General features: G+C 56.6%; 1 protein-coding gene and 1 long non-coding RNA gene across 7 annotated transcripts in view; one reads left to right on the forward strand and one right to left on the reverse strand.

Annotated features, from left to right (window-relative positions):
* Positions 1 to 15,489, forward strand: part of LOC140618781 (uncharacterized) — a 20,723-nt gene extending 5,234 nt beyond the window's left edge. Inside the window, exons 2-3 of the long non-coding RNA XR_012018844.1 lie at positions 7,595 to 7,815; positions 8,343 to 15,489. This is a non-coding gene — a long non-coding RNA (uncharacterized lncRNA). The remainder of the gene's footprint in view (positions 1 to 7,594; positions 7,816 to 8,342) is intronic.
* The window catches only part of DIDO1 (death inducer-obliterator 1), a 49,820-nt gene continuing 34,951 nt past the window's right edge, over positions 979 to 15,847 (reverse strand). For 5 of the 6 annotated variants that reach the window (XM_072801659.1, XM_072801660.1, XM_072801663.1 and 2 more), the window contains exons 13-17: positions 15,294 to 15,819; positions 14,738 to 14,891; positions 13,813 to 13,902; positions 12,745 to 12,940; positions 979 to 5,540 (exon numbers count right to left, since the gene is read on the reverse strand). In XM_072801659.1, coding sequence (XP_072657760.1) covers positions 2,467 to 5,540; positions 12,745 to 12,940; positions 13,813 to 13,902; positions 14,738 to 14,891; positions 15,294 to 15,819 — 4,040 coding nt within the window. In that variant the 3' untranslated portion in view covers positions 979 to 2,466. Of the gene's footprint in view, positions 5,541 to 9,226; positions 12,941 to 13,812; positions 13,903 to 14,737; positions 14,892 to 15,293; positions 15,820 to 15,847 lie in introns of those variants that run through there. The other variant, XM_072801664.1, reaches the window with a different exon arrangement.

The following is a 15,847-nucleotide window of genomic DNA, read 5'->3' on the forward strand; positions in this document are numbered from 1 at the left end:
AGCCGCATGCAGCTCAGCGAGCCTGCATCATGGTGACGTTGGCTACGTGGTCATGGGGTGGGGATGACGGATGGCAGGGGGAGGGCAGAGCTGCCTGGCGCCACGTGAGGGTTTTGTGGAGCCTGTGAAAGGAGGGCTGTGGGGCGAACACAGACGAGGCCAAGCCTCTGAGGCGCGTATGATGGTGGACTGAGGCCCTGGGACGGGCCTGGTCCCCGGACGCACTGGGGAAGCCCTGGGACAGTGGCCTTGGCGCCGTCTGTCCTGTGGGCAGGGGTCTTGGAGCTGCAGGGCTCGGCTGCCAGCAGCTGGGTGCAGAGGCCCTCCGAGCTTGGGGCTGGCCCCTCCAGGCACCCCCAAAGGGGCAGGCCTGTCGCACGCTTGGACAACACATCCTTCGGAGGCTACAGTGGCCTGGGGAGGGGGCTGCCCCACACCGGGTCCCCCGTGGAACCCCCTTGATCGCTCTGAGTCTGGGGCCCTCCATGGCTGGCTGCGCGCTTGGCGAGGACCCCAGTCTGTTGCTGCCGCCCCTCCACCCAGGATGGGACCCGTCCTGCCGGAGGGATGTCTTCCCCGCTTCTGCGCACCGGGGAGTCAGGGATGTACATGCCGAGGAGGTGACGCCCTAGCACAGGGGTCACCAGGTGGAGGTTGCTTATGGGCAGCAGGGATTAGCTGCAGTTCACAGGCAGGGCCCCCGCCACGCGTGTAGGCACCCGAAGGGACTGCGACGGCCGCCGCCCGGCCCAGGCCCCCGCTCTGCTTAGCAGTGCTCCCTGAGCAGCCCGCCACGGCAGCACCAGGCACTGGCTGCGTCTAGCCATGCGGAGCAGAGTGGTCTGGGGGTCGTCAGCATAGAACATCTGCCGAGGGAGGGCGCAGGGGTGCGGGGGGGGGGAGCACATCAGCCACCAGGGCAGCCCGTCCAGCCCCAAAGTCCCAACAGGGAAAAGTGACCGCACATGAGGGACAGAAAACCTTCTGTAGACATTTATTCTACTTCAAGTAACAAAACCTATGGAGTTGCGTGTTTTAATGTACAGTGATATCATACTTTGCAATATAAAATACAATTTACAGAAATTTCTATCAAGTAAACCTAAAGAAACACACTTGATTTTTACATTTGTGTATTTAAATTAGAAAAATTTGTAATACATGTAAAAAACCCTTCACATCATAGTAGATGTTGGAACTTGACACCACGTCAATGCAACTGAACCTACTGACACTTGGTCTGGAACCACTGAGTCATTGAGTTCTCTGTGTCTTTATCATTTGAACATTTGTGCTAGAAAGTGAAAAATCTGTAGTGATGTACAATGGAATAGACTCCAAAGAATGAATGAAATTCTCTAACTTTACACTTGCAAAAGTAAGTTTATGAAAATATAAAAAATTATCAAAGTGTATTTGTACAGTCAAATAAATTAGCAAGGTTTTCTCTATTTCCCGCTTCGGAAGTACTTGAAAATACGCGACAAGGAGCAGGACACTGTTTTGGTCAACAGCCTCCTGGCTTATTGTTCTCGAGCTAGAGCTACTGTCACCGTTTTCCATCTTAAACTTCACACAAATAACTGTTCCATTTTCAACGACAAACTTTAAAATGCATCACCGGACAGTGTAATAGTCTGGTGGAAAAGCTGGTGCTTTCCCTGGGCCACAGGACGGGCTGCTCGGATGGTCAAGTTTCACAAACAAAATGCTCCTAATTATTCAAATCAAAGCCACCCCCCACCCACCCCTGTTTTAAAGTACACTTAATTGGCTTCTTTTCTCACTCTCTTTAGGCTGGTAAAGGATACACCTTTTTCAATAAATTGCTATTTAAAAAACGCAACAATTTCTACTCAGATGTTGCTTTTAATCCTATTTGAGAAAAAAAATGTAGAAGGTGTTATACAAAAACAGAGCAAAACTAAGAAATGTTTTGTTTCCTGGTCGAAATTTGTAATTCAAATTTCTTTATGACAAAAGAAAAACGCATTTGCGAGCTCTGTCTTTCTCAGCCTCCCAGGGAGGAGCAGAAGGCCCCCTCCCCAGGCCTGCGTGCTCCCGCAGAGCCTGTGACAGCAGCTTTTAGAAACAGAGATACAGATGAGATGTCAGTAACGGTATGGCTCTAAGGTCCACTGAAATTCCCTTAAAATTTACTATAGTCAAGTTATTGGAAAAGATAACTTTATAATCTGAAAAAGCAATATGCTTCCGTACACTTTCCCATTTCAGTAATTTTAAATGGAAATACTGAGTTCTTAGTTTTTTTTTAAAAGCATCAGAATTGTAAAGATGTGAAATTTTATAAGAAACCACTATACACAAAATTACAGTAATTTTTGATGTGCAGAATATTCTATCCTGCATCTCAGTCCATAGCTCTTTGCAAACGGCGTGCTCGCAGCTCCGGCGCCAGCTCCTCCGGAGGGGAGGGCGGCCCCCGGGGCTCGGGCAGCGAGGCCGCTAGGTCGCAGCGGGGGTCGCAGCGCGAGGGGCCTCAGCTTTGGGGTCGCGGGCGCCCTCCTTGCTTTTGCTGCGGTCCTTGCGCTCCCGGCCGTGCTCCCGGGTCCGGTCCCGGCCGCGCTCCCTGCTGCGAGACCGCTCCCGCTCCCGCCTGCGCTCCCGCTCGCGGTTCCTGCTGCGCTCCCGGCTCCGGCCCCACTCGGCCGCCCGCTCTGGCTCCCGCCCGCGGTCCCTGTCTGCGCCGCGCTCCCGGCTCCGGTCCCATTCGCGGCCGGGGTCCTTGTCGCGGTGCCGGCCCCGTTCGTGGCTCCTTTCCCAGTCCCGCTCCCGGCTCCAGCGCCGCCCTCGCTCCCGCCGGCGCTCCTCCAGGGCCCGGCCCGGCCGGCTCTCCGGCAGCGCGGCCTCGGGCTCATCCAGGGGCTTCTCTTTGGGGCCGGCTTCGAACCGCTCCCTCGGCCGCCCCTCGAAGGCCTGGCCCCGGTACTCGTGGCCCTTGCTCTCGCGGAAATCGGCCTCGGGGCCCTGTGTGGGCGCCTCGTCCCAGCGCTCCGGCCTGTGTGGCGGCGGGTGGCCGGGCGGGTGGCTGGGCAGCTCCAGCAGCGGCCTGGGCGCCGGCTTCAGCCCCGGCGCCGGCGGGCCCTGGAAGTGGAAGCGGGGCGGCGTGGGCTCGCTCTTCTCGGGAAAGGGCACAGACCCTCTCGGTCCGCCAAACGGAAGGGGTGCTGGCGCCCGGGGGTTGGCAAATCTCGGGGGTGAGCTTACCCTCTGCTCCTCGAACTGCTGAGGCTGCATCCCCCTGGGTCCTGGCATGAAATTTGGTGCTTGGCCTCTGGGTCCTTCAAACTGACTGGGATGCGGCCCCCTTGGGCCCACGAAGTGGCCAGGGGGGGGGCCTCTCTGACCACCAAACTGAGAAGGTGGGGGACCCCCTCGGGGCCCCTTAAACTGTGACAGCAGAGGCCTTCTCTGGCCTCCGAACTGGAAGGGCGCCGTGCCTCTACTTCCCATGAACTGGGCTTGTTCGGGTCCTTCAAGCTGAGGGGGAGGCCCGGGCAGGTCATCGTACGGGTTGTCCTGGAATTCCCTTTTCTCCCCGTGGGGGTCCTTTCGGTCTTCAAACTGGGGTGGTGCTGCTCCTCTGGGCCCCCCCAGGTGGGAGGGGGAGGGACCCCTGCTGTCCCCGTAGGGGGGTGGCCCGTGTGGCCCTGAGAACAGGGAAGGGATGGGTCCCTTCTGGGCCCCGAATCTAGCCGGCGGAGGCCCTCGGGGCCCATCGCTATTAGAGACGATATTCTCTTCTGGAAACGGAGGGACTGGCCCCCTTGGTCCTTGGAAATTGGGGCCATGAAGCCCCGACGTGCCGAAAGTGCGCGGTGCTGGCTCACGCTGGGCCTGAGACGGGGGCGGAGGGCCCCCTCCTCTCTGTCCAGCGGAGGGGAACGTGGCGGCCCCCTCACCGGGTCTGCACTGCGGCTCTCCGTCAGGTTCAGCTGCCGGGTGGTCACTTTTTTCAGCAAAGTGAGCATTTCTCGGATCCTCGTACTGGGACGAGCCAACCGATTTCTCCTGAGAGGTACACGCCGGACCTGAGAACGGAGAGGCGAAACTCTGCCCGTCGTTCTGCAGAGGGAAGCCGGGCTGGAAGGCGGCGCTGGGGGGCGTGGGCAGCAGCACCTTGCGGGCAGGCCTGGCCGTGCCGCCCGGGCCCGCCGAGGGAGCGCCATCCGTGGGCGGCGGCGGCAGCGCGGGGCTCGAGGAGCGCTCGGAGCGCTCGGGCCTGGGGCCGTCGGGCTTGGCCGTCGGGGCGGCCTCCGCTCCCTCGTCCCGGGCTGCGGGCGGCCTCGCGCCGGCCTCGCTCTCGCAGTGCTCCGCCAGCCGCCGGGCCTGCCGGGGGTCCCGACTCTGCCGCGGGTCGCAGCCGGGGCCCGCCGCGGGAGGGGCGCCGGGGAGCGCAGCGGGGCGGCCCGCGGTCTGCTGCTCGGGCGGCGGGAACAGCTCGGCCTGGGGCAGGGAGGCCTTCGGGGGCGGCGACATGAGCGCCTCGGCCACGGAGAAGTGCGCCATGGAGGCCCCGACGGCCGCCCTCTGCTGCCGCAGCGCCGCCTCCTGCTCCTCCACCTGCCGCTTCTGCTCCTCAATCTGCTTGTTGAGCTCCTCGATCATCTTCTGCTGCTCCACCAGGGAGGGGGCGGCGGGCTCCCCGGGCCGCTCCGCGGAGCCGCCCTTCCCGTCCGCACACATTCTGTTGGGCAGGTCGTCGATGGCCACTTTGGCTTCCTCTAAAATGGTCTCATCCTCGGGGTCATAGGCCACCTCCTCCCGCTCGGCGGCGTCGGGGGCCTTCTCGGCGTCGGGGCGCCTCCCGCGCTCCAGCTGAGTGTCGAAGGCTCTCTCAGGACCGTACTCTTCTTCGGGGTCGTACGGTCTGTCGTCTTCCTCGTCCTCCAAAGCTCTGTCTTTTGAGAACTGACCAAACTGCTGGACAATTGGATCGAGCAGAGGCGCTGCGGGCAGCCCGCCATCGGCCTTGGCCTTGGCCTCTGGGTGGGAGGCCGGGACAGTCTCCACGGGCTCCCTGGCAGGGGGGTCAAATGACTTCTTCTTCCCGAAGAGCGTCTGCAGGATGTGCTCCAGGGGGGAGGCTGTTTTCGAGGTGGAGGAATTGGCAGAGGGGGCAGCCGCTGGGGCAGGTGCGGCCGCGGGCGGGGGCGGGGGCGGGGGCGGGATGGGGCCCGCGGCTCCCGGTTTGAGTGAGGACAGGATCTTCAACACTGATGATGACGATGACGCGGGCGCACTGGGTGGCTCCGGCAGCGGGGGTGGCGGTGGGGGAGACCCCGGGGGGGTGGTGGTGACAGTCGTGTCCCCGGAGCCCACCTGGGACTTGGGGGGCTTCCTCTCAGACTGCGGGGCCGCAGGCACTTTGGGGTAGGCTGAAACCTCCATTTCTTCCTGGGTCTGAAGTCGGCTCCGCTTCTCCTCTACCTTATCTAATTCTCCGGCATTGGAGGGACGTTTTATTCTCTGACAGATCACTAACCCCAGGATTATGTTGGGACGTGGTGACTCAAGACCTGAAAAACAAAATATGTGTGCACATTTAAAAATCTAACTTCAGTCTTTGTTTTTCAGACGCAAACCCTGTTGAGGGCGGGCGTGGGCGCGGGTGGACAGGGAGACGGACGAAACTCACGGGCAAAGTAAAACCAAGTGTGTGAAGCTGACTGCGAAGGCCCGCGGACGCAGCCACCCGCGCCGGCCCCGCGTCCCGACCACGGCCCTGACCATGGCCCGGCACCCAGCTCCGGTGCCAGAGGGCAGCTGTACGCGGCGAAGGCCGCTATGCCAACGTCCGCACCAGGAGGGTTTTTCAGCTGCATCTTAGCTCTGTTCTGATTCGCCTCTTGCTGCACAGCCCTCTGTCCTTAACTTAGGAGCTGCAGTCCATAAATTCAGCTAGAGGTCACTCAGGGGGCAGTTGTACAACGTGATTGTGATGCTCACCTCCACACACGCCGTTAGCTAAGTTCGCTAGCGGCCGGTGTCCAGGTTACAGTGAATGAAGGGCTGTGCTGACTGAAATGGCTAAAATAGGTGTTCTTTTGGGTTTAGGAGGACATTTAGTTAATTAACATTAACTTAACCAGAGCTAAGTGATGCTCATGGTCTTTGTAAACAGGACACGGCGCCGAAACACAAGTGCCAGGGGCTCAGAAAACTGGCAGCGGACAACACGTGGGGGTTCTGGGCACAGGGTAGTTCTTAAAGAGAGCAATTTCTTAAACAAAAAAAGATCATTCCATTCTAAACCGTATATTTTAGCAGGCATGTTAATATTTCAGTATCAACTGTCCACCTCACACTCATAATAATCCTAACATCAAAAAAGAAACAAACAAAAAAAACCCAAGTCACAGAACAATAATTTTAGGGAGAAATGATACACAAACAAAAAATCATGTCAGTAGTGTAAGATAAAGTCAAATTGTACAGATTCGACTGATCAGTAGCACGTAGATATTTATGCTGAATGTATATACATCCCTTACTTACTGAAAATCAGTAGTTTTCCCCAGTCTTTTTGGTTATAAAGATGATCACAAGTCACTTCAAATACTGTTTTTGGACACCATTACAGAATTCTAAAATGTCTGTTCATCTCCCCAAATTCCAAGAGAGGGGTTGACAGGCGAGCACAAGAGGGTGGTAGATGGCCCATCCGGCCCCAAGAAGGAAAATCAGGTGTGCCACAGTGAGCTGGGGAGACCGCGTCTCTGGGCACAGCACAGTGCTACCCTCCCTCCCAACCGCGTGGAAAGGCCTCCTGCGTCCTAGGCTCCTGTGCCAGAGCAGAGATGTCCACTGAAGACATCCACTCCTAACACACCAGGACCTCACCACCGCCTTCGTCAGAGACACGGCTTCCAGAATGTTCTCTCCCTGCCCGCCCCCCCCCCCCCCCAGCAGTGTATCCAGGAGAGGAGGAGGCTGGCAGAGGAGGGAGTGGGGACTGGAAGGTCAGGCAACCCACACGGGGCATCACATCCAAACGTTCCTGCTCAGCAGACCTGGAGGGTAATCCATCAAGTTCGTTTCCTAAGTAACACAACTCGAGGATATTTTAACTTAGAATGGCACCTCTCCCACTGTAACGGCGATTTATCCGACATTCGACTGCTTGCTCCATCCAGTTTGGGGAGGATCCGCTGCTGCAGCGGCTCTCACGGCCACTCCGGACCAGGCGCCTGCTGCCTGCACTCCACAGGGGGCCCCACGGAGCCCCGCTAGCCTGGCTCTCCCTGAAGAACCTGACATCTGAGCCAAAGTGAAGGAATGTGCTCAGCCACGTGGGTGGGCGGGCATGAGCGAGGGCTGGGAGCCTTGGGAGGGAAGTCACCACGACTGTCCTCCACGCAACTACTCAACGCAGAGGGCCGTGGCTTAGGGTCAAGTCTCAGGTCGGCAAGCGTGGCGGGGAAGTCCCTGTGCTGACGCCAGGGAGACCTGGTCTCAGCTTCTGGTGAAGTGTGCCCTTGCAACTCCAACTCCCCGAGGGTTCAACGTGCTGACCCCTAACCTTGGTGGCCCCACTCTGCAGAGTCCAACCTTTCTGCCCTATTCATCACAGGCAAGATGGTGCTTAAATGACTCAGGATTTACGGCTGTTTGGGCTGTTTGGAGAACGGGAGCTCTCTGGACACTGGCAGCAACTCCCAACCACCTCATCTGCACAGACCTGTGATTGGAACCAAGCTCCAGACTTGCATCCGTGTGACTTTTTAATTTTGCCAAGACTTTAAACTGGGTGGTCACAAAAACCCATCCGTCTGCCTGTGTGTTCATGATACGGTTCGTGAATATCTGACGTGTAACTGGCCCCTCAGCAGTTACCTCAGGCCCCTCAGTAGTGCACGTCTGCAGAACAGCAGAACTCGCTCATCTGCCTTGGGCTTTAGGATCCAGCTTCACTGAGGGGAGGGTGTACCCCGGGTTCAACCATGGCCTATGTGGCCACAGGGCAGGTGGCAGGCAGGGGGCCGGTGGGCAGGACCAAACAGGTGCCCACATCTGGGGAGACTCCAGGCCAGGGCCGCGTGCGGGCCTGCCCGCTGCCAGCGCTCCCCTGGAGAGAGGGTGCTCGAGGGTAGAGCAGCGGCGGCCGCGGAGACGGGGGGCTCCAGCCCAGGGCACAGGGCTGCTTCTCTGCTTTGGCCAAGTTCCTCCCTTTGTCCATTGTTAGAAGCAGAGATGCTTCCTACCCACCGCCCATTGAGGACTGCTGTTAGGTTTCTAATTTGTAGAGAGAGAACACGCAGGAGGGTGGGTGGGAGGCTACCCCGGGAGCTGCTGCTGAATGTACCTGCCTCCACTTCCAGGAGCCATCACTGGGAACAAGGGTGTCGGCACCCACCCCGTCTGGAATGCCGGAGCACGCGAGTCTTCGGGGCATGCCGCGTGGGTCAAACCAGCCTGTTCAGCTGTAGGTGGGCATCCCTGAATTTCCTCGGGGGATGGGTGTCTAGCTCTAGGCTCCATGGCTAGAGTCAGACCCGTGCAGAGAAAGTGGACAAACCCAGGGACCCGGGACATCTGCAGAGTCGTGGGCCAACTGACCTTCTGACACAAGATACAGAACTAGGATCTGTATCCCGGCGTGTTAGCCACGGGGGTGCCAGGGAGGGTGAAGGCTGCAGGCGAGGCCCTGGGCCGCCCCCAGCACCTCAGGCCTCACAGCAGGCCAACTCAGTTTTAAACCATCTGAAAGCTGACCCCTTAACCCCGAAACTACCAGAATATGCATTTACCTCTAAATCTATCTGGCACTCTGTTCATTTTTTAAAATGAAAACTCTCATATGGTCTGAATCCATCAAAACAAAATTTTCACTCCTGCCAAACAAACTGTGTGGGAGTTAGCAGGCCAGAGTTCTGAGGGAGGACGTGCCTAGGAGGGGGCGTGGCAAATACAGGGGAGACACTATACCGCCCCCAACCCTCCTCCTCCACCACACTCGCACACACTCACTCGCACACACCTCTCCCTAAGACCCGTACACAGCCACCGGGCTTGGCGCACGTTGCGGGTAAAAGGAGAGGGTGGTCGGTCTTCGTCCGGGCGCCCCCAGAGCAGCACCGGGCCGCACTCCCACAGGGGGCTTGTGTTCTTATAAAAAGCAAAGGCAGAGGCTTTCGTCCTCCATCACAGGACCTGAGACAGGTACCAAGAGCTACCAAATGGTTCAAATTCAAACAAACAGTGACTGGTTTCCATGAAATATTTTTATTGATTTCGAAGGAGAAAGAGCGGTACATGGAATTCAATACCGTGCTTGACTTTGAGGACAATGTGTGCACAGCCACTGATTCACTCACACACACGCAGGAAAACGGAGGAGCGCTTACCTGACAGTACTGCACCTCATAGAAGTTTCCAGCTAGTTTAGAAAGCAGAAGGGAGTACAGAGACGGCACCGCGGGATTTACAGGTTCCAGGAAAACCGCCCTCTGCACTCAGCACGGGGGAGACGGTGCCCCCAGGTGCCCCCGCACTGTGCACCTCCTGGAAGCCCGGCGCCACTTAACGGGCACTTCCGGCGAGAGCCTGCGCCCCACCGAGTCACTTGGGAGTGACGGGGAGCCCCGGCCTGGGTCCGTGCCTGTCAGGGTCACAGGGGGACTATACGAGATGAACGTCCAATGTCAGCTCAGCTTGAGGCCGCTTCCACTAACGCCCCGAGTGGGAAAGACAGTCAGCTGGGCCTGAGACTCGGGCTTCCAGGTGTCTGCTGAAACTGCTGTCAGGTCATTGAGAATGACACTATATGACACAAGACAACCTGGCATTTCTAATGGACAAATGCTACAGATGTGCACAAACACGTCCTCAGAGAAGCTGAGCGTGCTGAGTGTGTTCTGACAAGCTGTGTGGACCCGTGGCGTGTGGGCCAAGGAGGGGCCATGTGTGGACACACGCTCCCTGTGGGTGGTCAGGAGTGCGATGCTGGGAAAATACGCAGCACTGGCCAAGGGGCAGGTGTACACAGAGTCCTGGGTCAGGACACAGCTTAGGCACCTTCTGTGTCCTGCTTCTCAAGTGTGACTGGCAAGAGTTTGGGGAGAATCCCATGGTGACAACATCTACTGGGCCCCTGAGTCCAGGGCGTGAGGGCACCTGTAGCTTTTCTATGGGTATGAAATGACTTTCCACAAACCAGCTTCAGGTAGAGCCGGTCACACTCTTCCACAACACCCTCCGTACCCCCCGCCTCACCTCCTCTTCACTCTCTCCTCCTGCTTACATAGCGGGTCCCTCCCAGAGCCCCGTGTCCACCGAGGCATGGGTTTTGGACTATGCAGACTGAGCACAACAGGCATGGCCAGCTGCAGACCCTGGCACAACCAATTACTGGGTGTGTGACCTCAGGCAATTGTCAACGGGGCAGTGCAGGTCACTCCCTGGGAGAATGGGACGGATGCTCCCCGCAGCGGGGCTGCGGTGGGAGTCAAGGGTGCCCCGTCAGGCTGTGGACCGCCGTACTTGCCGGATGGCACATACTCAAGTCCGCTGGCTGTTTTGCGGAGGGATGCCCTGCCACCCTCTGACCAGGCCGGTGCTTTCAAGGGACGCCACGCAGAGACGAACCCTGGGAGGACAGGGACCTCTGAGACGGGAGAGTGTCCCCATGCCCAGACTTCCAGATGTGTGCACACACGACACACACACGCAACCAGGACACGCATCCAGCCTTCCAACCACCCACACACACACGACACACAGGAAACCAGGACACACGAACATCTGGGTCTAGAGGGTGCCATGCTATGGATACGTGAAGCAGGCCAGAGAGATCACCTGGCCAGGGCTTGAGGCTGCTTAGCGGGGAGATGTAGAGAATGTACACAGATATTGATGGCAATAACGATTATCAGGGGAATAAAAGAATATATGCTAAAGAGAGTTAGATGGAGAAGCCCCTTATATTAAAAAAAAAAAAATCTTTTAAAACTGTAGGATCAGTTTCACGGATCACTACGTTTCCGAAACCCTTCCTCTTCCTGTCCCATATTTACTGTGGATGGAAGTCTATGGGTCGTTCGGGTGCCCCTTCAGGTGGGGTCGGAGCTTCAGGGGTGCAGCTGGCCGATCACCGAGCGGGTCTCAGTGGTCAGCGCCCATCGCACTTAGCCGATCAGGCAAGTACCCCCCACCCCACTGCCCTCCATGTCCCTGCGTCACCTCAGAAGCGTCCTGTGCGACCCCTGCCTCTCTACCAGCTGAGCTGCCCCCACTGCGGCTCCTGCCTACGCACCAGGCCCAGCTCCTCGCAGCCTTGCCCAGGTGGGATCTCCACACAGGCCTCCAGCCTACTCCCCTGACAGCTAAGTCTCTGAGAAGCTCACCCCCTGGACCTTGCAGCTGGGGCAGCGGGAGGAGCTTTAGCCTGGCTTAAGGCAAGCGGCGAATCCCACCTGCAGCTCCGTGAAGGCCTATGTCTGTGTTACCAGGGAACCCTACACTCATGCTTAGGCTACATCCTCCACTCGAGCTTCTATACTGGTGACTGACCGGAGGCTCTTCATGGGGCCTGAGAGGCCAGCTTCTTCGTCTTCACCCTCAGGAACTCGGGACAGTCATCCAGGGAGCGGGCCAGCACGCTTCACGTAGCTGCTCGCCTTCCAAGAACCTCCAGCAAGGTTCTTCCTGCCACCATGGGGGGTGGCATCTCTTCACCCCAAGGATACGGAGAGGTCCCCTCAAGTTCTTGGCTTTTAAAATATATTTGGCAATAAGGTAACTTACTGTAGCGTGCCAGCAGGTATCTCCCCCTCACAATTACAGACACCAAGCCGTACCACCGTGGGCCTTAGGTGCTAGGAGCACGCTCGTCAGGACCCAGGACATGCGTGTGGGTGCTGTACTCTGGCCGGAGCAGCCCTGCTGGGCCCAGCTAGGGTTTAGATGCGGTTGCGTACAGCACGTGGCTGTGGCAGGAGCACTTGCCGGGACTGGTGACAGGGCCAAGGACAAGTGTAGGTAGCACCAGCAATGGCCCGGCATTCAGCCACTGCTCAAGAGCGTTCACCGTGCGTCAGACATGGCATGTTTTGGGTTTATCCATCCTCTGGGGAGTTCATGGCGAAGGTGACACTTCAACATGAGCATCCTCTGCCAAGTGTGTAACTCAGTCATGTGGACTTCTTCTCAGGGGTTAACAAGAGTTGGACCCTCACAACCATGTCCCCTTGGAATCACCCTCAACCCTGGACAAGTCTGAGCTGTTTAAGACTAATCTGTTAAGTTCTCCTCTAACAGTACCACTTTCTAAGGAATGAACAAACCCAGAATAGCTTTCCTCAATCTCCTAGGAAGGAGCGGAGCCCCCCTGGCATTTCCTCACTCCTGAGCTGTGTGGTAAGCACAGGCATCCCCGCAAGCCCACCTCGAGGATTACCTTCCTCTCTGGCTCTTCTCCGGCCTCCAGTGACCTGAGGCCACGAGAGGCTGGCTGCATGCTGTGGGTTTTCCTCTCTTCACAGCACTTTTCTAAGACAATTCATGCCAAGAGAAAGGGTATTTCTAGTGCCACCTGGTGCCCCAGAAGCCGAGGTCTGCAGCTCACTCGGCTCCGTGTGCACTCCCTTCATTCTGCTGCTAGAAGGCCATGGTCTGGGGGAGGTAGCAGATCTGTCTGACAAGCTCAGCAGGACGTGGGGTTGGCAGGAAAGGGACATGTGGGGTCAGGTGTGTCTAGTCACCACTCAGAAAGTTGGCGCTTACCTGGTCCCTCAAAGGGCAAGAGTTTGGATGGAATGGGGTCCTTAGCACTCAGTGGGATGAGGTACAGGTCCTTGACGTGCCTGCTGTTATTAGCTACAACGCCAAAGCGGCCGCGGCTGCTAAAATAGGAGTAGAGAGAAATATAGGCCACCTCCTCTTCCTCAGTCGCAGGGTGGAAGCGGATCAGACACAGCTCCTGCAGCACAAACAGAGGACGAGAGAGCGTTGGCCTGGGCCGGTCGGAGAAGGCGCCTGTGCTTCTAAACCTCAAAGATCATCTGAAATGAGCCGAGTGCTTCTCTGGCCCGGTCCCCACAGTCCTGCCGCCCAGCACATCAGGATGATGCAGGTGGGGGGCTGCAGGAGCTCCAGTATCCGGCTGCTGGACTCAACCCAGTTTCAGCAGGAATCTCCTAAAGACCACCTGTGCTTCTAGCCCACTGTCCCCAAAGCAGCCCCACTCGTAGTGTCCTCGGACCGATACATCATCCGCTGCAGTGCAGGTTTAGGGCAGCGTGGGCGTGCACTGTGGGGACGGTGGTCCCGATCACCTGGCTGCACGATCTACACCAGAGCCAATGCGGCTCCATCATGGGAAGGTTCCATGAGACCAGAGGTTCTGAGCCCCGTGTGGGCTTGAGGAAAACCGCAGCCCTCCCCACGCATACACACCCAGCTGCGGCCGCAGCTCAGGGGCTCAGAGCCCCCAGGTCCACCCAGGGCCCAGGCCTCCTGGAAGCCAGTCGCCAGGCCTCCTGGAAGCCAGTTGCCTTCCGGCACCTGTGGGTTCCCTCAGTCACAGAAATAATGAGGAGACATTCTGTTTCTCGCTAACCTTGAACTGCACACACATTAACATAAATCATAATAAAACTGCCATCACCGTGTTACCCAAACACACAGTTATCCTGCTATAAATGTAATTTTAAACATTTACCCAGTACTACTTAACTAACTTATAGGCTGACGTTTCAAGTACTAACCCATCAAGATGAAAAGTGAAAGGAAGAGTTGCATTTACACAAACTCCTTCCTCCACAGGCGCAGAGATTAGACTATGGCAGGTACCTTAGACACAGAAGATTTGAGTTTGCCGACATAATCCCAAACTGTTCTGGGTGCGATCCTTCCACCAATGTGAATCGTGTCCGGCAGGTCCTAAACAAAACGTACTTTGAGTAAACGACCAGTATAGCCGCAGCACTTTAGACTGACGTAGTAACTTCAAGGCACCAAACTACCCGAGAGTCAAGAAGAGCACAACTCTTCCACAGAACATGGTTAACACCAGCACTAAACGTTCCTCGGTTAGCATCCAGGATTAGGAGTTACCAAGCATGAGCGTGACATGATGGCCTTCTGCCAAACTGAGAACGTTTCTAGGTTATGTGTCACGAGCACGTCCATACAGTAAGGACTGAGACATGATCCAGAAGTGACTTATTTCTGCTCGCTAAGGTTGCACTAAATATTAGTGCTATTCACACTGACTTTGGAAAAGCAAAGAGCTGCTGCATGTCCACACGTGCTGCCACGCCTCCAGCTGGGAGTGGCTCACACACTGGCTCAACACCCTTGCTGGACAGAGGGAGGAGGAAAACCATCTCGCTTTTTCATAAACGTTGGGACACCCAACTTCTCATTCGACTTTCCACCAGTGTCCAAACTGCTTAACCTGATGGTTTATGAGAGCAGGCTCCACTGGGTCCTATGCATGCTGACCCTCTGCTGGAAGACTGCCATACATGTGACCCCAGCATCAGGTCGGAACAGCTAAGGAAGACACGTGCACACAAGTGCACGCACACTCGCTCTCACTCTCGGTTCTAACCTCACTGAGATAGTCACAGCAGGAAGACACATGTGCACACAAGTGCGCACAGACACACACACTCGCTCTCTCGGTTCTAACGTCACTGAGATAGTCACAGCAGGAAGACACATGCACACAAGTGCACGCACACACACACTTGCTCTCACTCTCGGTTCTAACCTCACTGAGATAGTCACAGCACCCAGAGACAGGATACGCCTTAGTGACAAATTTCGCTACACTCTGCATGTTAATAAATCCTTTCCAAATGGTGCTGAGTCGAGACAAAAAGAGGGTTGTATCTCCTTCTGGAGGGGACCTTGACTCGGAGAGGCTGTAAAACAAAACCAGAGAAAATTAATTTTTCTCTCTGCTCAATTTCCAAAGTATGAAGATTTTATGGAATTACAAAGGCAGAGTAAATTCCTGCAAATTTTAGTAGCTTCTTCAAATTAGCCACTGTAACCATGATGCTCTAGACATCCTGGTCCAGAAAAAATTAACTGAATAGGCAACAAACCCGAATGACCGTAAGGCCACATTTCAGTTTTCAAGATCTGTAGATTTAGAATAACCATGCTAAAGCCAGGCTTCTCACACCTACACAAATTATCAGAGCGAAGTTGTATTCTTGGTGGATCTGAGCTGAACTTAGGGGATCTCTCCCCTTTGTTACTCCTGTTAACCCGCAGGAAATGAAGTCACGGCTTGTTCACACTACACATGCAGAACGCACCTGATGCGTGGTGGTGGTGGCACAGGCAGGAGGTATCTGGGCTCAGGGGATGAGGACGGCTTAGCTAGTATGGACTTGGGCACCGTCACCGAGGTCACTGCAGGTTTCAGGACATCTTGTCGGGGTTCCACTGTGTGAGCACCATCTTGGCGGGCTGCCGCAGGGGCCGTGACTGTGCACGACCCACTTGACGCAGTCCTGGGGTCTCGGCCGGATACCGTGACAGTGGTGAGCACTGTGCCCCCACAGGTGGCTGGGCCGGAGGGGCCTTCCAGGCTGGAGGGTTCTGGGTGGCTGTCTCCTGGTGGCACCGGGAAATACTTTCTCTCCAAGTGCGCATGAGAAGCACTTTCCAGGTCTGGCTCAGAGGCATTTTCAGGCAGAGTTTCTGATATCATTTCATCAGCGGAGCTAAGAACTGGCTCAGAGGGAGAGGCCTCATACTTGGATTTTGGCTCTTCCTTCTTAGAAGCCGACAGCTTTTGTTTTTTTGGAGCCGGCTCATCTTCTGATGATGGAACCTGACCTGAAGAACATGACGAAGGCCTTCCTGA

Source organism: Canis lupus, chromosome 26, assembly GCF_048164855.1.
Source record: "Canis lupus baileyi chromosome 26, mCanLup2.hap1, whole genome shotgun sequence".
NCBI lineage: Eukaryota > Metazoa > Chordata > Mammalia > Carnivora > Canidae > Canis > Canis lupus.